Genomic DNA, 24,991 nt, shown 5'->3' on the forward strand with positions numbered 1-24,991 from the left:
ATCACATTTAATGAATTCTATTCATGAAAAACAGACATGCAGAACTAACCTGGAGTGACTGAATCAGAGCAGTACATGTGGACAAGGGTAGGAGTACTACCTGCAGACAGGGAACTTTCTGGGGCAAATAGAGATATATTCCAGGCCTTAGATTACTTACTATATGTAAATTATATATCAGTAAATTTTATTCAGATTAAAGATGTACTTTTAGGTGCACTGGCTGCCAAGCCTGACAACCTGAGTTTGATCACTGGGACCCAATGAAGGAAGGAGAGAACCAACTCCTGCAAATTATCCTCTGACCTCTACATGTATGCTGTGGTATGTACACGCCCCCACACAATAAATAAGCGAATCTCATTTTGTTGCTGTTTTGAGGTGGGGTTTCTCTGTGTAGCCTTGGCTATGTCAGAATTCACTCTGTAGACCAAACTGGTCTCAATCTCAGAGATCTACCTGCCTCTGAATCCTGAGTGATGGGTTTAAAGGCGTAAGTTATCAAATCCAACTATAAACATAATTTTTTAAAAGTCAACTTTGCTAACACAGTAGGCTGACTGTAATTTTAAAATCAGACAATACAAGTGTCAGCTAGATGAAGAAATACCAAAACACTAATATACTGCTAATGAAAATACAAAATGATACAGCAACTTTAACAGTATTGTTTGTAGTAACCCTTAGAAATAACATTGAGTATCTCTCATCAATTACCTCTGGCTCATCAGGTACCTGTTACATAAGCCTGAAGAACTCACTCAATTCAATCCCTGGAACCCATTCAAAAGTGGAAGCAGAGTAACCCCACAAGGTTGCCCCCTGACTTCCAGACAGGTACTACAGCAAGTACACACACTTTACTCCATCATACAGAGACACAATAATAAATTTAAGGAATAAAGGAATCATAAACTTCCAAAATTCTTATACAGTGTAATCCAAATACAGCACAGCTTGTGGTACACAAGTATAATTTCAGCTAGTACAAGGGCTAAAGATGGAGGATTACTTCAGGACTTAGATACTGGACAGGAAACTATAGGCAAATCTTGTCCCAAAGCCTATCAATGTAAAGAAATTGTAAGGGCTGGAGAGATGGCTAGAGCTGATAAACATAGTAGCCATCCAAGGACAGAAACCTGAATTTTTTCTGACATCCACATGCACAAACAATTTAAAAACAAAAACAAAAAAACAAATCCACTCCCCTCTTCTGGAATTCTCAGGCAACTCACACACACAGTACATAAATATACATGCACACAAAACATCCATACAAAAAAAATAACTATATAAAAATAAATAAGTCTTAAAAAAAATACTTGGTACAATGTTGTGCTGTTGCTACCTATAATGTAAAGCAAATAAATAGAGTCCCCCTCCACAGGAGCTTATAAAACATAAAGACATAAACATGCCCTTTACAGAACAGACATCCATTTTTCACTCACTGAAACTATACACCAAAGAACATCAAATAAGTAAGTAAAGGGACTAGAGATATGGCTCCAGGGCTCAGGGATTAAAAGTATACAAGATTCTTGCAGAGGACCCAAGTGCACATTACAGCAACCACATCAGGTGGCTCACAATGGTTTGTAATTCTAGCTCCAGGAATTCCAACACTATTTTTTTGGCTTCTGTAAGCACAGCGTGCGCACATACACACACACAGTCTAAAAATTCAGTAAATAAATTTTTTAAAAGGAAGCATATAAAAGAGTCAAATAATTGCTTGAAAAAGTTCCTAGAAAAAGAAGAATGGAGATAGTTACAATCTTTCTCTCAAGAACCTAAAATTCACTTCCCCTTACCTCCATCGCTTCCTGAGCAATCTCTGGCATGTGTGACTGAGGGACCAGTTGGACAAGGCCTGTAATTAATTCTGCTGTACTGCTTTGAGTTTCAGGGCCCTGTTTTCTTGGATTCTGCAAGAGAAAAACCAACCTCTATTTTTTATCTTATTTATTTTTTTTTATATGCATGTGTATCTCTCTGTGTATGTGGCACTGAGTCATCTCCCTACATCCTTCAAACTTTATTTTTATCTCGCTTTTGGAGACAGCATTTCTCTGTGTGGCATTGGCCATCCAGGAGCTCACTCTGTAAACGAGGCTGGCTTCAAACTCATAGAGTCTGTCAGCCTCTGTCTCCTGAGTGCTGGAATTAAAGGCATGCGCCACTACTGCCTGACTCAAACTTCAATTTTTAAAGAACATACTAGCAGGATTATGAGACACAAAGTAAAGCCCAACTGCAAATAGCTACCGTTTCCTTTAGCGGTGTTGAAATGTTCTAGAAATAACAAATGGGGGGGGGGGTTAGGACTAAGGATTGAACCTCTGGCTACAGCCTCATCATGAAATGCTGTTTTTTTAATACGATGTGAATTGTAACTCAATAAAAATATAATTTTTTAAAGTCAGGTAGTGGTGCCTTAAATCCCAGCAAAGATAGAATCATATTACTTTTTAAAATACCATGATTGAGACTGTGTTTATATTTCTCCTATTAACGAAGGCTTAAAATTTATTTTCCTATGGTTACCAGGTAAAGTTACTTAACCACTAGATGGCAGTAAAAGAAGCAATTTCCAGAGGTAGTGACAGTTGCCTATCAAATAAAACTCCATCTACCCTACTCCACCAAACACAAAACAAAAGCCCCAGAAAGGCCAGGGTCAGGCCAGTGGTAGAATACCTGTCTGCATTACAAGACTGCTAGACTCTGGTTAAATCCCCAGAATCATCCAAGGAAAACAAAAAGGAGTTCCATAATTCTTGGAAAATAAAAAACTTTACTTGAACTCTTTTCCCTCAAACAATTCAACCCTTGTTCTTCAAACAATAACCTACTTGAACATAACTTACAGCCATGTAAACAATGCACCCCTAGTGTTATGTGACATTCATAGTGAGATGCATAACTTATGCCACACACCAGAGAAAACAAGAGAAAAAGGATTATTATTTCAGAGTCCACTTAAAAATTTTATGGAATTTTTCCAAGTCAAGGATCTAACTATTCTATGAGAATCTCAAAATTTGGGTGGACTTTCCAAAAGGTCAAAAAGCTCATGTGTAAATATTCTTAAATTTCAGGAGTGGGGGCAAGATGATAAAGTCCTGTAATACCAGTAGGGATGTCGAGTTCAAGACCAACTCAGGATACACAGGAAGATTTTTGTCTCAAAAAGAACAAAAAGCAAAACATATGTGTGCACATGAACATATTCACACACACACACTTGAGGCTCATAGAATTCTTGAAACCACAGGCATTTAGTTATGAATGCCTATATTTTAGTAATTTGAAGAGCACAGCAGCAAAACTGTAAAGCACCAAAGCATTTTAAAAGCCTGACACTGAGTACAGCAATAACAAATGTTGCTTGACAGTGTTCTTCAAGGATTAGGAAAACCCAAGAGTTAAACATGTCATCCTATGAACAATTCAAGTTGTTTTATTTAAACATTACTAAGGTTAATATTAACTGTCTCTTATGAATAGTAGCAGCAACCAATCTTATCACTTATTACATGCCAGGAATTGTTCTTACACATACTATTTTACTCTTCTTAAGGATCTCTCTGTGGTAGGAACTACTATTACCTACTATTTCAGCTGAAAAACTTAAGATGCAAGGTTAAGAAAAACACCAGCTAATAATTAATTAGTCTTTCTCTAGAGCCTATGCATTTAATCCCTTCATGTAACTATCAGCTAGTTACAGTATTTAGATTATTTCTTAATTACTTTGTGCACCAAAATGATGTTCTCAGGACTCTAGAGTATCATCTGAGGCAATAAAAAGCAGAGGTACGGCAATAATTGAAAAACCACTCTCATTTTTACTTTCTTTTCTAATATAGATAAGAGAAGGCTGGTGAAGGAACACAAGGAGCTAGCTATAAAAGCTAACTTGCTTAGTAATAGAAAAAAATGAGTGGTATAGATAGAGAGCATACTGCTTTTACAGCTCCTTGTTCCACCTGACCCCAAAACATGCCTGACTATAATGCAACGGCAAACGATGACACAAAAGTCCATTCAATAGGGAAAGACTAGAAAATGTGGTCTGATTATATTGGGACTCTCTGGAAATTAGTTTTCTTGGCAATGTCTAATAGAAAGGATTTTGTCCTTTCAATTCAACAAAATTAGTGGAATAATTTCAAAGGATTTCATTAAAATACTTACACAAAGCAAAAGCTTTGGATCTGCATGAATTAGTTTCACCATGGACAAAAGAAGATACTTATAGCTCCTTGTTTCCAGGTCTGTAGGCTTTTCTTTAAATTTAAGGCTTGTTACTTTTTCTTTAAATGTAAGACTCTAGTAACAAAACAAAACATAACAGCACCTTAGTGAGAATCAGACATCAGATTCAAAATAATAGCTATATTTTATAGAAGAAATTATTTAAAAGGCTTTGAAAACAGATACATTTTATACCACCAAATGGACACTAGTAGAAACATAAGTTAATAAGCATAAATTTAACATTGCATTTAAAAAATGTTTTTATAGCATTTTTATTATTCTTCTATATAATAATCTAGTAAACTTTAATTAAAATCTAAAACACTAAAGGTATAATATCAAGTTGGTTCCTGGGTTTAAAAAACTGGATTTCAAAATATGAAAACATAAGAGAAAAATACTGGGCCCATATCTATACACATATACATACCGGGGAACCCAAGTTAGCAAGCATGTATCACACACACACACACCCCCAATAGACTGTGCAACATTATCAGTTGTAAGATGAATCACTTCTTGGCGGTAGTAAAAGAAATGAAAAACTACAATGAATTCCAGGATACTGCAAAAAGGAGCTAAACATCTACTTTCAGACAGAAGTAAAAGTACACTCTTTACAATTGATGAACTTTTGTAGGTAAACTCTGTGTTTATAGTTTTGGTTGTGAACTTGATTTTTTGTTCTGATTTCCTCTTTCAAGTTATAGAATGCATGTATTTGCCTTTTTGTCTAAGAATATTCATAAAGCAGAACTCTTTAGTGACAATGTGGTTCAGTTAGAGAGATACTACGGCTGATTAAATCATTGATTCTGGCAGGGTGATGATGGCTCATGCTTTGATCCAGCACTGGGAGGCAGAGGCAGGTGGATCTCAGTGAGTTCGAGGCCAGCCTGGTCTACAGAACAAGATCTAGTAAAGCCAGAAATGTTACACAGAGAAACCCTGCCTTGAAAAACTGGAGGGGGAAAAAAAGTAATTAATTCTGGATGTCAGCCAATTAAAAAAAAAAGCAGGGTCTGGAGAGATGGCTCAGCAGTTAAAAAGTACTGACTCCAGAGCGTGCAGAAGTGGCGGATGCAGGATAGTCCAAGCATGAAACAGTGAAGCCCACACTGAGAGCAGACCGCTACAATACAACAAAATCAAGTAGGTTTTTGGGGGCCTGGCCTGCAGAGTGGTAGACCTTTTATTGGCGAAGTCCACGGGCGAACGGGGAGCCTGGTCCTATCCCTGAAGACCATCCTGAGTGGGGAGAGTGTTCTTGGCCCGCGGCGGGTCACAGTAAACGGAGTGAGGGCATTCTCCGACCCCCTTAACCCCCCAGTTAGCCTGCGAGGGCTGGTACCCTCTGCTGGGGCTGCTCCTCCTCTACTGCGACCTCTCTCTCCCTGGCATATCCCAGCTTGCGCCCAGGGGACTCCTTCACTGCCCCTCCCTTCCGCGGGGCCGTGGGATCGCCCAGTTTAGCCTGTTTGGGCGCTGGATAGGGAGCTCAGGGCAGAGGGCAGGGGGAGTTAGTCTGTTTTGGTGGCTGGTCCTGAAGACCCTTCTGAGTGGCGAAAGAGATCTTGGCCAGCGGGGGGACCCAGGAAACGGAGAGAAGGCATTTTGTAAGCGGGGACCCCTGGACAGCAGGAAAACCTGTTCCTGTTTTAAAAAACCCAATTAGATAGCATCGATAGGAGGAGATGGGCAGGCGCCAAGGCAAGAATTCACCCAACATTCTGAAAAACAACATGGAAACACCAGAACCCAATGATCTTACAACAGAAGGACTTGAACACCCTAACACAGACAGTGGAAAAAATTAACTTTATGAAAGCAATAAAGTCCCTTAAACAACATGTAAAAAACGCCCTTATAAAAATGGATGAAAAGTATAACAAAAAGTTTGAAGAAGTGAATAAATGCGTAAATGATACCCTGGGAAACCAAGAAAAAACGATCAAACAGGTAATGAAAACAGTTCAAGAATTGAAAACTGAAATGGAAGCAAGGAAGAAAACACAAACTGAGGACCAGCTGAATATGGAAAATCTAGGTCAACGAGCAGAGTCTACAGAAACAAGCATAATCAATAGAATACAGGAGATAGAAGAAAGAATCTCAGATTCTGAAGACACCATAGAGAAAATAAATGCATTGATCAAAGAAAACAGCCAAGCCAACAAATTCTCATCACAAAACATTCAGGAAATATGGGACACAATAAAAAGACCAAACCTAAGAATAATAGGGATAGAAGAAGAAGAGTCACAGCTCAAAGGCCCAGAAAACTTTTTTAATAAAATTATGGAAGAAAACTTTCCCAACATAAAGAAAGATATTCCCTTGAATAGTCAAGAAGCATACAGAAAAACCAAACAGACTGGATCAAAAAAAAAAAAAACAAAACATCGCCTCGCCATATAATAATCAAAACACAAAATATACAGATTAAAGAAAGAATATTAAGAGCTGCAAAGGAAAAAGGGCAAGTAACTTATAAAGGTAAACCAATCAGACTTACACCCGACTTCTCTATGGAAACCATGAAAGCCAGAAGGTTCTGGATAGAGGTACTGCAGAAACTAAGAGACCATGGATGCAAACCCAAACTACTATACCCAGACAAGGTATCGTTCACTATCAATGGAGAAAACAAGACATTCCAGGATAAGAACAAATTTAAAAAATACGTAGCCACAAATCCAGCACTACAGATAGTAATAGAAGGAAAATCACAACCCAAGGAATCCAACATAGCCAACACTGCCTACAATAACTCAGGCGTCTAGCGACCCTTCACCAGCACAACTCAAAGAAGGGAGACACACAAACTCTACTATCAAAAACAATAAGAATAACCATAGTAAACAACCTCTGGTCATTAATATCACTTAATATTAATGGTCTCAATTCACCTATAAAAAGGCACAGGCTAAGAGATTGGATACGAAAACAGGATCCAACATTCTGCTGTTGGCAAGAAACACATCTCAACCACAAAGACAGGCATCTACTCAGAGTAAAGGGTTGGGAAAAGGTTTTTCAAGCAAATGGTCCTAAGAAAAAAGCAGGTGTGGCCATACTAATTTCTAACAAAACTGACTTCAAACTAAAATCAATTACAAGAGATCGAGATGGACACTTTATACTCATAACAGGAACATTTCATCAGGATGAAGTCTCAATCCTGAATATCTACGCCCCTAATACAAAAGCACCCACTTATGTAAAAGAAATATTACTAAAACTCAAGGCAGACATCAAACCACACACACTAGTAGTAGGAGACTTCAATACACCTCTCTCTCCAATGGACAGGTCAATCAGACAGAAACCTAATAGAGAATTATGAGAATTGTTGGATCATTTCATTAGATGCTGAAAAAGCATTCGACAAAATTCAACACCCCTTTATGATAAAGGTCTTGGAGAGATTAGGGATACAAGGGTCATACCTAAATATAATAAAAGCTATTTACAGCAAGCCAACAGCTAACATTAAATTAAACGGAGAAAAACTCAAAGCCATCCCACTAAAATCAGGAACACGACAAGGATGTCCACTCTCTCCATACCTCTTCAATATAGTGCTTGAAGTTCTAGCAATAGCAATAAGACAACATAAGGGGATCAAGGGGACTCATATTGGAAAAGAAGAAGTTAAGCTTTCATTATTTGCAGATGATATGATAGTATACATAAGCGACCCCAAAAACTCTACCAAAGAACTTCTACAGCTGATAAACACCTTTAGTAATGTGGCAGGATACAAGATCAACTCCAAAAAATCAGGTGCCTTCCTATACACTAAGGATATGGAAGCAGAGAGGGAAATCAGAGAAGCATCACCTTTCACAACAGCCACAAATAGCATAAAATATCTTGGGGTAACTCTGACCAAGGAAGTGAAAGATCTATTTGACAAGAACTTTAAGTCTTTGAAGAAAGAAATTGAAGAGGACACCAGAAACTGGAAGGATCTCCCTTGCTCCTGGATTGGGAGGATCAACATAGTAAAAATGGCAATTCTACCAAAAGCAATCTATAGATTCAATGCAATCCCCATCAAAATTCTTCACAGATCTGGAGAAGACAATAATCAACTTTATATGGAAAAACAAAAAACCCAGGATAGCCAAAACAATCTTAGACAATAAAGGATCGTCTGGAGGCATTACCATCCCTGACTTCAAACTCTATTACAGAGCTACAGTATTGAAAACAGCTTGGTACTGGCATAAAAACAGAGAAGTCGACCAATGGAATCGAATAGAAGACCCTGACTTTAACCCACAAACCTATGAACACCTGATTTTTTATAAAGGAGCTAAAAGTAAACAATGGAAAAAAGAGAGCATCTTCAACAAATTGTGCTGGCAAAACTGGATGTCAATCTGTAGAAGAATGAAAATAGATCCATATCTATCACCATGCACAAAACTCAAGTCCAAATAGATTAAAGACCTCAATATCAGTCTAAACACACTGAACCTGATAGAAGAGAAAGTGGGAAGTACTCTACAATACATGGGCACAGGAGACCACTTCCTACGTATAACCCCACCAGCACAGACATTAAGGGCCTCATTGAATAAATGGGACCTCCTGAGACTGACAAGCTTCTGTAAAGCAAAGGACACTGTCACTAAGACAAAAAGGCAACCCACTTACTGGGAGAAGATCTTCACCAACCCCGCAACTGACAAAGGTCTGATCTCCAAAATATATAAAGAACTCAAGAAATTAGACTGTAAAAGACTAATCAACCCAATTATAAAATGGGGCACTGAGCTGAACAGAGAATTCTCAACAGAAGAAGTTCAAATGGCCAAAAGACACTTAAGGTCATGCTCAACTTCCCTAGCAATCAGCGAAATGCAAATCAAGACAACTTTAAGATACCATCTTACACCTGTCAGAATGGCTAAAATAAAAAACACCAATGATAGCCTTTGCTGGAAAGGTTGTGGAGAAAGGGGTACACTCATCCATTGCTGGTGGAAATGCAAACTTGTACAACCACTCTGGAAAGCAGTGTGGCGGTTTCTCAGGAAATTCGGAATCAACCTACCCCTGGACCCAGCAATACCACTCTTGGGAATATACCCAAGAGAGGCCCTATCATACAACAAAAGTATATGCTCAACTATGTTCATAGCAGCATTGTTTGTAATAGCCAGAACCTGGAAACAACCTAGATGCCCTTCAATGAAGAATGGATGAAGAAAGTATGGAATATATACATATTAGAGTACTACTCAGCAGTAAAAAACAAGGACTTCTTGAATTTTGCATACAAATGGATGAAAATAGAAAACACTATCCTAAGTGAGGTAAGCCAGACCCAAAAAGAGGAACATGGGATGTACTCACTCATATTTGGTTTCTAGCCATAAATAAAGGACATTGAGCCTATAATTCACGATCCTAGAAAAAGCTAAATAAGAAGGTGAATCCAAAGACAAACATATAGGCATCCTCCTGAATATTAACCTTCATCAGGCGATGAAAGGAGACAGAGACAGAGACCCACATTGGAGCACTGGACTGAAATCTCAAGGTCCAAATCAGGAGCAGGAGAGAGAGCACGAGCAAGGAACTCAGGACCGCGAGGGGTGCACCCACACACTGAGACAATGGGGATATTCTATCGGGAACCCACTAAGGCCAGCTGGCCTGGGTCTGAAAAAGCATGGGATAAAACTAGACTTGCTGAACATAGTGGACAATGAGGACTACTGAGAACTCAAGAACAATGCCAATGGGTTTTTGATCCTACTGCACGTACTGGCTTTGTGGGAGCCTAGGCAGTTTGGATGCTCACCTTACCAGACCTGGATGGAGGTGGGTGGTCCTTGGACTTCCCACAGGTCAGGGAACCCTGATTGCTCTTCAGCCTGATGAGGGAGGGGGACTTAATCGGTGGAGGGGGAGGAGGCAGAAATCTTTAATAAATAAATAAATTTTAAAAAAAAGTACTGACTCCAGGGGACCTGGGTTCAATTCCCAGTACCCAAATGGTGGCTCACAACCGTCTGTAACTCCAAGATCTGATACCATCACAAAGACATACATATAGGCAAAATAATGCCCATAAAAGTTAAAAGAAATTAAAAATAAAATAATCCCAACAATTACATCCTGGATTCGGTGTCATTCTGTCTTCTCTCTAGTCTTATAACATCACAAAAAGACTCTGCTTTTGACCTGGTAACTGCAGTGAGCACAGACAGATACAGCAGCAGCAGACTGTGCAGTCTTTATTTGGCCATGACAAACATCTCCGCAGACAGATGATTTTCTTTCAGTTAACCACTACCAGATGAGACATCCCACGATACACAGGTCTTAATTTTCAAATGTTTAAGAAATAAAATACTCAAACTCTACAACACTAAAGCAAATGTTTATCAGATGTATTTAGTAAGTTCTGTGTAATGTTTGCTCTTATTAAAGTAGATATGAGTGTGTGTGTGTAGTAGAGTGAGAGTAAGTAACTCTAGCTCTGTGTGTGTGTGTTTTTTCAAAGTCTAACCTGAATGAATGTGAAACCTTCACTGAACAAATTTACTATGATATAACTGTGTATGATGCCGCTCTTGCACAGGAACCATACAATCCAAGAACAATCAGTTGATAGAAAACTTTTCTCTGGTTAGTAATCACCTTTTAAGTAATTTTTAGTTTAATGTCAGGTACTAACATCTAGATATTGTTCTGCAGTATAATTGACTTGTAGGAAATCTAAGATTTGAGAAATTTCAAATACTTCTTTTAATTTAATGGCCATTAGTAGTCTACATAGAGTCCAGAATAATTTGCTGCTTAACAAACAGTTTAAGAAGAAATGTAAACAAACAAACAAAAACCTTCACTTGTGCTAAACTGACACATGTGCTACATGTTAGTAAAAGACAGTCAGCTGTGCCAGGCAAGAAATTTCTAAGTCAGAGGATCGGGTAGTTAATTAGGAACCAAAACCACAGCTAATTCATGACTATGAGACTGACTTACAGGCATGCTAAGAAACATCTATGCCAAGATCCCATCTACAACAAAAATAAAAAAACTTCACACTTTAATTTTATTTAATCATATTTCTAGTTTTAAAATATAAATTATCATGGATGAGACAAATATTTCAAAAATTTAAAATATTACTAAAGTAAAAAAAAAAACCCGGAAACATGGGTAAAGTACTCATATGAAAACAGCTAGTTCCCATAACCAAAAGCAATATTTAAAACAGTCCTTAGAAACATGGTATCCAGACAAACAGTATGAAGGCTGGATATCAGAAAAACCTCAAAACTAACTCTGCCTGATCATTCACTGTCCACGTGACATTTTTAATTCCTTTAACAATATTTGACCTTGGTTTGCTTAGTTATCAAAACAAATCAAATGAAACACTTTCAATGAGTTGAAACAATAAAAGCCCATCATCCAACGCAAGATATATATAATAAAAACTCTGAGGAAACTGGCTGAGTTTATCCAAAACATTTTCAGGGCTGCTCTGTAGAAGAGTCAAAAAGGGGAACTATGTTGGCTAAAAGTAAAAATAACATATTTTTATCTTGTTGAAGAAAAAGAAAATCCAAACAATTAGGTTTTTTTTTTTTTGCTTTAAAAGAAGGTTTATAAGTATGTTTTGCCTGCTTGTGTATATGCATGTGCACCATGTACATGCTGGTGCTGGCAAAAGTCAGAAGAGGCACCAGATCCCCTGGAACTAGAGATGAGGATCTTCATGAGCCACCTTACGAGGGCTGGGAACCACTCAGGTCTTTTCTAAGAGCAACAAGTGCTCCTAACTGCTGAGCCCTCTCTCCAGCCCCCAGTAACTACTGCTTTATACCAACTAACTTATCTCCAAAATAGTAGGCAGTTGTCAAGCTTTGAAACACATATTACATTACCTATTGATAGAAAGAACTGTTTTTTTGAAAAATGATCAAACTACATGCCCGTGCTGGCCTCAAATTCATGGAGATTTGTCTGCCTATGTTACCTAAGAGCTGGGATTAAAGGTGTGTTCCATGAGACCCAGCCACATGGAACTTCTGGATTGCTACTTCTGCAGCAAAGTGAAGGCTTGAATTCTTAAGTCTCCAAATGCAAGGAGCAGCCTGTGAGCCTAGCATCAGCACCAGGCACATCTGTCACCTGTCTGCACACAAGCACAGAAAGGAGTGCTGCTTACCTTAAGGATTCCCAAACACTAAAACTTCCTTACTCTATATAACTGGGTCATATTAATTCTCTACTTCCTATATGAAAGTAGAAATGATGAAAATATTTACCCGGGCCAGACAGAAGTGGTGCATGCCTTTAATCCCAGCACTTGGGAGGCAGAGGCAGAAAGATCTCTGAGGTCAGCCTGGTCTACAAAGTAAGTTCCAGGACAGTCAGAGCTGTTACACAGAAAAACCCTGTCTTGAAACAAAACAAACAACAACTACAAAAAGCAAAAAATTTTCCTACAGCCATTACACACATACATTCAAAATTCTATACATAAGAATATACGGGCTGGAGAGGTGGCTCAGCGGTTAAGAGAACTGACTGTTCTTCCCAAGGACCCGGGTTCAATTCCCAGCACCCACATGGCAGCTCACAACTGTCTATGAAGATCCAGTTCCAGGGGATCTGACACCTTCACACCAATGCACATAAAATAAAGTTAAATAAACCATAAAAAAAATAAAAAAAAAAAGAATATACAAAGCTTTAAAACATTAGCAATAGTCAGAGAGATGGCTCAGTCATCAAGAGTGAGTACAGCTTTATCAGGGGACCTGAGTTCAGTCCCCAGCAATAAGGTCAGATGGCTCACAATCACCTTAACTTCAGCTCTACGGGGAATCTGATGCCTCTGGTCTACATGGGCAATTACATTCATGTGAACACACTCACACATATACTCATGTAATTAAAAATAGTAAAAATAGGGCCGGGTGATGGTGGCGCACGCCTTTAATCCCAGCACTCGGGAGGCAGAGGCAGGCGGATCTCTGTGAGTTCGAGACCAGCCTGCTCTACAGAGTGAGTTCCAAGACAGGCTCCAAAGCTACAGAGAAACCCTGTCTCGAAAAACAAAAAAAAACAACAAAAAAAATAGTAAAAATAAATCTTATAAAACATTGGGAAGGTGGAAGCAGGAAGACAGCAAGTCCGAGGTCAACCAAAGCCACATGGCCTATATCCCAAAGGAAAAAAAAGCTTAAAAGCAATTCTGGAAATTAAACTTATATTGGTATTCCCAAAAATAAATAAAAATGGAAATAAAAATTCCTATCATTGATATCCTTGAACCACAAGAAATCCTCTCTAATTATGGCTTTAAGAAAATACTGATTGTAGTATACTATAGGGCTAATAGAGCCAACTAACAACCAAGTCTAATAAAAACTTTTAAATGTCAAACATATCACACTACCACTCAAAACTCTAGCTGTTCAAAGGAATAAACAAGGTTCATTTTGTTTTAGCACTCATACATAAAAATTAAATGGAGGAAGTACGAGGTTGGATATAAAACAGGAGCAAATATGTTTCTTTCATCAATTCCTATTATATCTCCTACCAGCATAAGAGGTATATAATAAACTTAGGTAATAAAAACAAAACCCTTTTTTGCAATGATGAAAATTGATCCTAAGGGCCAATGTATATGAGGTAAGCACTTTACCACTGAACTATATCCCAGTACACAGTAATCCGGGGTTGGAGATACAGCTCAGTGGTATAGTTGTTCAGAGTAAAGGCCCTGGTTTTGACTGTTAGCATGCTCTCCTAATGGACAACCGAAGTGTGGGGTGAGGTCAAGGAATTACTAAAGCTTAAAGGAATTAATGTCTAGTTAAATAATATTTACATAGCTATTATATATGTTACCTTTAACATATATACCTGTGACAAACTTTTTAATTGAAAATATACTGTGTACTTGTCATCACAAAAGGTCAACTAAAGTAAGCTTTCATATTAAATTTTATCTAATAAAATATCATTGGGCCAAGAGGGTATAGTACAATACATGTCTGGCATATATGGGGGACCTGGCCTTGATCTCCAACAGTGAAGGAAAAAACAAACAAACAAACCAATGACTTGCCCTTTCAGTTATTATTTTTGAGATAAATAATGCCAACGCTCCTTAAATAAAAAATTTCATTTGAGCCGGGCGGTGGTGGCACACGCCTTTAATCCCAGCACTTGGGAGGCAGAGGCAGGCGGATCTCTGGGAGTTCGAGGCCAGCCTGGTCTACAAAAGCTAGTTCCGGGACAGGCACCAAAAAAAAAAAAAAAGCTACAGAGAAACCCTGTCTCGAAAAAAAAAAATTTCATTTGATTATCTAGTTTGTTTGTTTTTTTTACATCCTCAAAAACTGCTACTGACAACTGGAAAGCAGTGAACCTAACTGTATAAAACAAAAGTGTTTAGTATACTTTGTATACTGATGATAGGAACTTGGAAATAAAAGCATGCCAAGGAGGAAGCTGTTTAAATTATAAGTGTGAGATGGAAAGTTTATTAGATAAAACCAATAAAGACATGCTATATTTTCTTTTGGAATGACATGATGTGACTACAATGGTAACTATACACAGAAAAGTCAAAGAAATAACAGACTTTTCTGAGGTAGTTACAAGGGGTCATATATACTTACAGCCACAGAAGCCCACTGCCATGCAAAACAGTGACTGGTTGGCATCTGACCATGTGAGCGACAGCAGCCAATAAGAATAGAAAATAAGCAGAAGACAAAGCACCACCAATCAATGTCAAGAGTTGACATGTGAAACTCTTCCTACATACAGACAGAAATCATGTACACGATCCTATCATTAGGTATGGACACTCACATTCCATGACCTTTAAATTCTAAATTAATAAATTTCATGGAACAATTTCGAAGTATGCCTTTGTTAAGTTTAAATAAACATTATTGTCAAAGTGCCTATCAAGTTTTGCTCAAATTTTACTGAATGATCGATCGTATTTACTAAAATGTATGTATCTTTGAGTACTGTTTTAGTCAGTTTCTAATTTTCTATGTACTATTCAGCATCAGGACATTCACTCTGACCCAAGGGTCTGGTTCCATTACTCATCCTTGAAACCAAGAAACAAATCAAAACACCTGAGTAAGAAAAAGTTCAACTAAAAACAGAAGAAGAATGGTGAGATTCACTAGGATATTACTAGCATTTTTTGGAAACTGTTCTTTAAGAAAATTAAGCTCACTTCACAGACACAGTTAAAAACAGATCCTGTTAACCAGGAGCAGTGGCACTGCGATGGACCACACACAGCACTCCTGGGAAAGAGAAGAGTCAGTCGACCCTCCACACTCAAGTCAGCAGGAATGAGACGAAGACACTGAAAATGCAGCAGACAGGTCAAAGTCAAAACTCGTGGTTTCTTACTGGTGCCATTCGTATTGCTGGGTGCGCTCCACAGCCCTGCATTGCTTTATTAAGTGTTTCACCAAACATATGTCGAAGTTCAACTGAGTGACAATATACAGCATCAATCTTAGGCCACCAATCCAATGCAGACTAGAGAAAAACGAGAGAACAGAATAAAAAAAAAAATCACATGACTATACTCTTTCACCACTGTAGTTCTAGTTTTTAGCCTTGTGAGAAACTTTCTAAGAGCATGCAAACACACAATATGATTTTCAAAGTCTTCAAATGATGTCTTTAAGTCAAACACTAACCAGACACACTATACTTTAAAATATAATAATGAGCATGTGCAAATGAGGCTATCCTTTCTCAATAATGTCATTCTAAATTTAAAATCAAAGTATTTGGAAAATTCTTTAGCCAATCTTTGTCTTTTTATCTTCTGTGTTTTTACACATTTCAGAAACACATGCATATATTATATATTTTTTGGTAGGTAGAATGCTATCATCACAGCTTTCTATGAGATAAGTGATTCAACACAATGTTGAAAGACTATGTAAACCATTAGTTAAATGCTTACGAACAACAATAATCAACAACATGAAATTAGTAAATGAAATAAAGCTATTAGTTAACCAATAATCTTAAAGTTGATAAGCAGATGGCACATAATACATGGAAGACTAAATGGCCACCATAAACAAAGACAGCTGATCCTAATTTATAGCATTGTAAAAATTAAAGTGAGGCCACTGGGGCTTTTGTACGTTAACCACATGGTCTACCACTCACCTACATCCTCAGAAGAAGCTAAGGATTTTATATATGTGTGTGTGTGTTTATGTATGTGTGTATATATGTATACGCATATATATATATTCCTATTTCTGTTTAGCCTACCTATGATGCCTGTTTTAATTAAAAGTGTAGCTTTAATCACCTTTACTTTAAATTTAATTAATTAATTAATATACTTCAATTTTAAATGCTTCAAAAAATGGTAATTGTGAAAAGTCACTAAAGTTTGTCATCAGTTTATAGAAAAATGATCACATAACTTTCACTACTTATATAGATTACACATGAAAACAACAGGCTTAAAATATGAATTTTCAGCTTTGTAATACTCTAGTTAAAAATATAATATAATAACATTCACATACTAAAAATAAATAAAAATAAATAAATTAACAGCTTCACACCTCCTACTCATACTTTATTTTTTATTCAGAATCAAGCTAGTCTTAGCATTTAAGTTTTCACTCATAACTCAGTATTTTGAGTTTCAAATTCTATTTACAAGAAACCTAAAAGCAAAACTAACTCAGGCATAGTGGAGCACACCTTTAATCTTGACACAGAGAGGCTAAGGCAGGAGGAAGTTTAAGGATACACTGGGCAACACAAGACTTCATCTCAAAAAATAAATAAAATAGGGGTCAGAGAAGTAGTTCAGGAGTTACAAACACTTGCTGCTCTTACAGAGGACCCCAATTCAATAGGCAGCACCCACATGGCAGCTCACAACTATCTACAACTCCACTTCCGTGGATCCAACACCCTCTTTTGGCCTCTGTAGGCAACAAACATGCATGTGATACACAAATAAGTAAAACAACTGCACACATTAAAAATTCATTAATTAAAATTATAAATAATAGGATTTATGGTTTAGCTGTCTCTGTTATTCAACTTAGCTAAGTCTACAAACTGACATAGTTCACTGTCTCCATCTCTCTTCATGTTGTATGTAATATCCTGACAAAAGCAACTTAAGGGCAAAAGAGTTTATTTATTTCATAGTTTCAGGTTATAGTGGCAAGAAATAACAGAAGCAGCATCCGAGAGAGATGCTCACTTCAAATCCATGGCCCATAAACAGGAACAAAGAGCAGGCTGAACACATGCATTCTAGCGCCCAACTTCTTTGTCTACTCCACTGCCTACGAAATGGTGTCACACAGCAGACAGGGCCCCTCCTACTAGTATTAACATTGTCAAGACAACCTTTCATGGGCATGCTAAAGGCTCATCCTCAGATGTGATAAAACTGGTAACACTAACAACTACAGTTAGATAACACATTTCTCAACTTTGGCACTGATATGCCCAAGTGAATCAATGCCACTGGATTTCTATGTTTTTTAAATCACTTTAAACTAACAAAATGCTGGATGATTTAATTAAAAAACAGTACACTGAGTTTCTATTTCTTCCTACATGCTGCATAAAATCGTGCCAAAAATTAATAAACTAAAGAGACAGGCATCCTTTTAAACAATCTATACAAATTATTGGGGAATGGGGAAGTGCTATTTTCAGTTTTGGTTGTTATCTTCATCAGGTTTTTTGTTTGTTTGCTTGCTTGGTTTGGTTTTTCGAGACAGGGTTTCTCTGTAGCTTTGAAGCCTGTCCTGGAACTCGCTCTGTAGACCAGGCTGGCCTCAAACTCACAGAGATCCACCTGCCTCTGCCTCCCAGTGTTGGGATTAAAGGCGTGCACCACCACCACCTGGCTTCATCTGTTTGTTTTTTTAATATTGTCAATTTCTTTAATTTTGCCAAAATAGACTAAATGTTGTAACTATAATTCTTGCTTGATAGCTGTTTTGTTATAAGTAATTTTACTATGTTAAAGTTAAAACCTTCCTTTTATTTAGACAGAAAAGAGGAAATGATGTGGGACCCCCCTGTTATGAATGTGTTTTATTACCATTGGTTAATAAAGCAAATGCTTTGGCCTACGGCAGGGCATAATATAGCTAGACAAGAAAATTAAACTGAATTCTGGGAGACAGAAGGCGGAGTTCAGAAAGTGGAGTTCAGAAGGTGGAGAAAAATGCCAGAGCATTGCCGATAGGCCACAACTTGGTGGAGATACATAGAAATTTGGGATGTAAGAGCTAGCTAGAAATACTCCTCGGTCATTGGCTAAGTTTTGTAATTAATATAGTTTCTGTGTGATTATTTGGGTATGAGAAGCCAGGAAATAAAAATGCAGTTCCCATTTACAAATATGTTGCCCAAACTAGTTTAGAATTTGTTATTCTCCTGCCTTAGCCTCTTAAGTGCTAAAATTCTAAGCCACCACAACCAGTTTACTGTGCAAGCATTTTTTTTGGCGGGGGGGGGGGGGGGGGTTCGAGACAGGGTTTCTCTGAAGCATTTGGAACCTGTTCTGGAACTAGCTCTTGTAGACTAGGCTGGCCTTGAACTCACAGAGATCCACCTGCCTCTGCCTCCCCCAAGTGCTGGGATTAAAGGCGTGCGCCACCAATACCCAGCTCTGTGTAAGCATTTTTGATACCTGTAAAATGTACCATGATAGTAAGTATAAAATATTAACTTACAGGCTTAAGATTTAATGATTTTATAATTTTCTTTTTAGTAAGGAATCAATCCATTTATTTCAAAGTAATGGATGCATATTCAAATAAAACAGGCACTAAAATTAGATATCAATTGAGTTAGTTTAAAAAGTTTAGTATTTTGATCAGTTACTAAATGTGTCCATTCTGAAACTAGTCAATTTAAATAGACATTTCCCCTTAATAATACTTATTTTAAAAAGTTACTTATACATGATGTAGGAGTCCCTGCTGTGTGCTGCAATTACCATTAATGAATAAAAAAAAACCACAAAAACTGCCTTGGCCTGTTGATAGGGCAGAACTTAGGTAGGCGGGGAGGATGGGACTGACTGCTGGGAGAAAGAAGGGCGGAGTCAGGGAGAGGCCATGATCCACTGCCGGAGACAGACATGCTGAAACTTTGCTGGTAGACCACAACCTTGTGGTGATATACAGATTAATAGAAATGGGTTAAAATTAAGATGTAGGAGTTAGCTAATAAGAAGCTAGAGCTAATGGGCCAAGCAGTGATTTAATGAATACAGTTTCTGTGTGATTATTTCAGGGCTAAGCTACCTGGGCTGCCAGGACGAACAAGCAGGCTCCCCTGCAACATATACTCATATAAGTGAAATATATATAATATATATTTAATATATAATATATATATATATATTCCCAAGAGATTATTTAAATGATTTTAAAATACCCTGGAAATATTTCTGTAACCATCTCTTAAAAGAAGATTGTCTTCAATATATGAAGTATTAATAAGAAAACTACAATAAACTGCTACAAGGAAAAATCTGCAAAAAACTACTATCCCAGATGTAGCGTGTTCACTTCTATGTTTACTTCTTAATTTCCCAACTGCACATCTAATTTAACCTTTAAAAAGCCTACACAGTAACCCAGTAGCAGTGGTGCACTCCTTTAATCCAGGCAGGCAGAAGCAAGTGGATCTTTGTGAGTCCAAGGACAGCCTGAGCTACAGAGTTTCAGAACAGCCAGGGCCACACAGAGAAATCCCATCTCAATAACCAAACAAAAAAAAACTTATACAGATAAAGTTTATAACATTGATCTTAAAACTGTAGTTTCTTTCTTGTGCATATTATTTTTTAAAAAGTGACAGTATAAACAACATTTTAGAAACTGCTAAAAACTTACACTGCAACAAAATTCAAATAATGAATAGACTCTAAGAATTTCTAAAAGAAATTGGAATGTTTTATATCTAAACAGTACTTACAAATTGTATATGAGGACATCTCACAGAGGCAAAATAAAACTTCAAGCATCAGTTCTAATTCTATATAAACCCAGAAAAATAATAAAACTTTTATCTTTGAAGGGAACACAAAAATTTAAAAAACTGTCAACTGGATTAAGAGACATGAAAAAGGAAAACATAGAAGGCATACTGAACTAAATCATTTAAAAAACATACATAAATAAATCTAAAATCTGGACTTCATGAAACTAGGAAAGAATTCATATGACTCTGTAATACTTGATTGTATAAATTTGCATATCAACTGTTTTAATTAGTCCTTTATAATTAAAAGTGCTTGAGAATCAGTATTTGTTAGGCTAGCCAATAAGAAACAATTTACCTATCAATCTCTAGAGATGAGGATAACTAAAGTATAACTTGAAAGTCACTTTGGAGGACCAGTGTGGTGGCTCAGTCCTTTAACCCCAGCATTTGGAAGACAGCCAGATAGATGGGTCTCTGTAAGTATAAGGCCAGTCTGGTCTACAACAGTGCATTTCAGGTCATCTAACACTACGTAGTGAGACCTTGTCTCAAAAATAAACAAACAAACAAACAAAACCAAATAAACAAAAAGACACCAGCATTATTTGAGTTTTTTACAGCTATTCCACTGAACGGCTTCTAATATATATTATTTAAAGATAAGTCAGTATAGGAGCTTTATAAACACAATGTTCCCGGATGCAGACACACTCTGCTTTCACACATGCAGCACTCCTTAAAGAGAGTGCACACATTTTCACCAGGCACATTGAGGCATGCAAGGGACTAACACTCTGGCATGCTTGGAACCCAGAAAAGAGCAGCTCAGCCACTTACAGCATTGCCAAGTCCATGCTTGAAAGTGCTCTATGTATTCAATTACAGACAAAAATAGTTCACAATTAAAGGAACTAATCACAGACTATCAAATATTATAAACGTGGATTTATTAGGTTTTAACCATTTCTATAAAGTTATTTAGTTAATAAGTGGAATACTTTCTATCATTTGAATCAAAGTGGGGAGTAATATCTTATTTTTGAATTACATATTAACTTACAGGATAGACAAACCATCTTTTTGGTTTGTTCATTTTTAACTTTAAAACTACACCTTTGAAGGACAATGGTCTGAGTCATTACACTGGCAAGTGTGCAGCATTTTTAAGTTTTTCCTGTAAACATATTTCATCTACACTCAGATTCATTAGACTATCCTCTATGGAACTAATCACATTTAGTATAAAGTCTACCCATAATTTAAGGCAGCAATATTCAGCTGAAGGCAGTATTGTTCCCCCAAGCGCTTAGCTGTTCATAATGCAGGAGATACAGCATAGTTGCCGTTTCATGAACTGAGCAGAAAATGATAAATGTCCTTCAAGGCACAAAGCCAGGCTGAAAACAGAGAATTACTGTCCTGAAATGTATTAGCACTCCACAAAGCAAAACGAATGTATCACTAAGTGACTTTATCGGCAGTTATTTTTCCCTGCAAGAATATCTTTTTAAAAAGAAAACAAAAAAGGGTGGTGGGGAGGAATATTTGGTTTAATTCAATATATCCAAGGTAAGTGAAGAAGTGGGGATTATTTTTAATTTGCAAGAGTCACAAAATGGAATTTACTTATAAATATGACAAATATACCAAGGTATCAATGATCAAAGACTTTAAGGGGGGAAGGCAGGAACAAAGTAAACAATGTGTTCATAAATGTAGCATATCTTTCAATAGATAAAAGAAGAACTATAAAAAATAAAATCATAGAACATTCAAATACACAGAGTTCATAAAAGGAGCAGAATTTTTAAAAATCTAAAGTCCACATCTAGTAAGTTTTTACAGTCTGCTTTTTAATTCACACACTTATATCACAAATACCTCTCTAAAGAATTCGCTCACTTTCTCTACTATGCTTTTGCATCTTGTGAATACATCTTTTAAAATGTTAGCATTTTATTCTAATTAAGGATGATTAACAGGTATAATCAAACAAGGCTTAACCATTTGTAAGTGTGCCATACTAGGCTATGTTATGATTATTCTTCCTTTGAAGTAAGTCAGAACATACAAATAGTTTGCTATGAAAGTACTAAACTATATTTTCAGTGTCATTGCTGTCAATGGGTTTTGAACTTTAATGAAATTTTTAGGCTTACTCTCTCCAAAAGAGTCTATTAACTTTTTCCCTCTCAGTAAGAGCCTCATGTTGAGACCACACATAAAAACTACAGCTGTAGATCACATGCTGGTATCCACCTCAAAGACACTCATGGTTTTATAGAAGGTTCTAAGTAAAGAACTTGTGCTAAAACCAGCATCTTTCTTAAAAGCGGAAAAAATAGGGGCTGAAGAGATGGCTCAGAGGATAAGAGCACTGGCTGCTCTTCCAGAGGTCCTGAGCTCAATTCCTAGCAACCACATGGTGGCTCACAACCATTGGGGCCCTCTTCCAGCCTTCAGGGATATCAGGCAAAACACTGTAAACATAATAAATATATAAATCTTTTAAAAAAAAAAGTGGAAAAATATATAACCAAAAAAAAGAAAAAAGAAAAAGTACTTTTTTAGTAATGGAGAATACCTTTTAGACTTACATTGGTTATGATGCGGTGGAGTGAGTTTACCAACACATAGTGAAATGTAGAAGGTGAATTCTGAGCCAGGCATATCTGCGGGGGGGAAAAAATCATTAACACAAAAAGGACAAAATAACAGCAAAAACTTAAATTATTTTTTGATAAAATTAATTTACAGTTTCAAATTAGCATCAATATATAATATTTAAAAGATAATACTAAGAGGCAAGAGAGCTATCTCACAGGCTAGGAGCAGTGACTGCTCTTGCAGAGGACGTAGGCTCAATTCCCAGGACCCACATGGCAGCACACAACTATCTGTAACTCTAGTTCCAGAAGATAAATGACTCTTCTGGTCTCTAAACACATCAAGCACATACATGGTGCACAAACATACACACAGGCAAAATATCCAGATACATAAAAAAATTTTTTAAAAATCTGTTTTTTTAAAGAAATACTAATAAAAATACACCTATTCATCTTTATAGTCTCTGCATTTTATAAGCACAACCACATCAATAAACATGGTTGCATAAAACAATTTTCTTACCTTAAAGTGTTGGTTGTTATGAGGGCTTATTCGAAAGCAAGAGACAAGACAGTCAATCATGAGGTCCACATCTGCAGGTTGACTACCTCTAGAGAATGGTTTACTTGGATTAAAAAGCAGGTTCTATAAAAATCCCAACAGAAAACAGTGGCCTTTAAATAGTCGTTAAGTATTTCTTTAACAAAGTATATAAACATAATCAACATGATCCACATCAATTACAGTAAACTTTAGTTGACAGAAAAAGCCCAAAATACTGCTTACTTCTGGTAGTAGATATCAGGTAAGGTTTCTTATACCACATATGATTCCCACCAAGCAAAATTTCTACATTAAGACCCACGTATGTATATATTAAGGAAACTGCACATCATTCTTCATGTTCTCAATCTAATGAGCACAGTAACAACAAAAGCAGTTCCTCTGAACTTATCCTCAAAGTTACCTTAGAGTTAGAAATTATCTTTAGCAGAATACTCAGACTAGACGTTTATCCACTTAATTTACTTAAAGTCTATAGACGGGAAAGAAGAGCATATTACCTTAAGATCAACAACCATGGACTGAACTAGTAGGAAAATGACAGAGTTATCTTCCCAGTTGATGTAAGTGCTTGCTTTACACAACTTGACACAAGCAATGGCAGCACTCTCAGTCAGCTGCCTGCTTCCTCCATGGCCGGCAAGTGCTTTTCGTAAACTGTCCAGAAACAGTTTCTACAGAATTTAAATTTAGGAAGACAAGAAATCTAGTTTGTACTATTGTAGATTATCTAACAAAGTAGCAAATTATCAGCAGTCTAAAATTCAAACTATAAAAAGAATGATTTATATTTGGCTTTCATTTCATATTTAAGGAATCATCACTTAATCTTTCTCAAGTTAAAAAAGAACATAAAGACAAAACACTTTTCTCTGCTTTCTCTGTTGACTTTCTATAGTGATAAAAGAAACATTCCTTCCTATACATTGAAACTCAGCATAAGAGTAGGTTTTATCTTATCTTCCTTTTGATGTTATCTTTGACGTTTAAATATATGACGGTCGTGATTGTGGTATATGTCAACTTGTTTCATTCTTTTCTACTACTCAAGAGTATATTCAAAATGGATCAAAGACCTCTTCTGATGATGACAATGTCCACTGGGAATTTTCAGTCACCTATGTGCTGATTTTGTGATGTGTTCTGAACTGTTCAGGACAGGGTCAAACCTGGTTACTCTGCAAGAGCAACAAGTGATCTTAAAACACTGATCCATCTCTCCAGCATCTAAAAATACATTTCTGTGACTTCAATACCCTCTTTGTACCTTACAAATTTCTTTACTTGGATTTTCTGCTAGATGAAAACCTCAGGTTTCCATCTCATCTCCAGATAGATCTTCAAAACTAACATTTCAAAAGCTAAACTTATCCAAAACCAGAATACATATTCTTAAGTGTACATGGCACATATTTCCAAAATGAGTCACATGTTAGGCCAATGAGCAAATCTTAATATGTTGAAAGTGGTTAAAATTAACATGTCATTTCTAGTAAAGGGAAGCAGAAACTGGAAACCAGAA

General features: G+C 36.9%; 1 protein-coding gene across 6 annotated transcripts in view; it reads right to left on the reverse strand.

The window, feature by feature from the left end:
• Nf1 (neurofibromin 1) overlaps positions 1 to 24,991 on the reverse strand; it is a 262,777-nt gene that overhangs the window by 166,274 nt on the left and 71,512 nt on the right. For 4 of the 6 annotated variants that reach the window (XM_075991447.1, XM_075991443.1, XM_075991442.1 and 1 more), the window contains exons 9-15: positions 23,970 to 24,143; positions 23,428 to 23,550; positions 22,893 to 22,967; positions 21,133 to 21,162; positions 15,697 to 15,828; positions 4,204 to 4,338; positions 1,818 to 1,931 (exon numbers count right to left, since the gene is read on the reverse strand). In XM_075991447.1, coding sequence (XP_075847562.1) covers positions 1,818 to 1,931; positions 4,204 to 4,338; positions 15,697 to 15,828; positions 21,133 to 21,162; positions 22,893 to 22,967; positions 23,428 to 23,550; positions 23,970 to 24,143 — 783 coding nt within the window. The remainder of the gene's footprint in view (positions 1 to 1,817; positions 1,932 to 4,203; positions 4,339 to 15,696; positions 15,829 to 21,132; positions 21,163 to 22,892; positions 22,968 to 23,427; positions 23,551 to 23,969; positions 24,144 to 24,991) is intronic. The other 2 variants (XM_075991444.1, XM_075991446.1) reach the window with 1 other exon arrangement.

Source organism: Microtus pennsylvanicus, chromosome 11 (assembly GCF_037038515.1).
Source record: "Microtus pennsylvanicus isolate mMicPen1 chromosome 11, mMicPen1.hap1, whole genome shotgun sequence".
In the NCBI taxonomy this organism is placed as follows: domain Eukaryota; kingdom Metazoa; phylum Chordata; class Mammalia; order Rodentia; family Cricetidae; genus Microtus; species Microtus pennsylvanicus.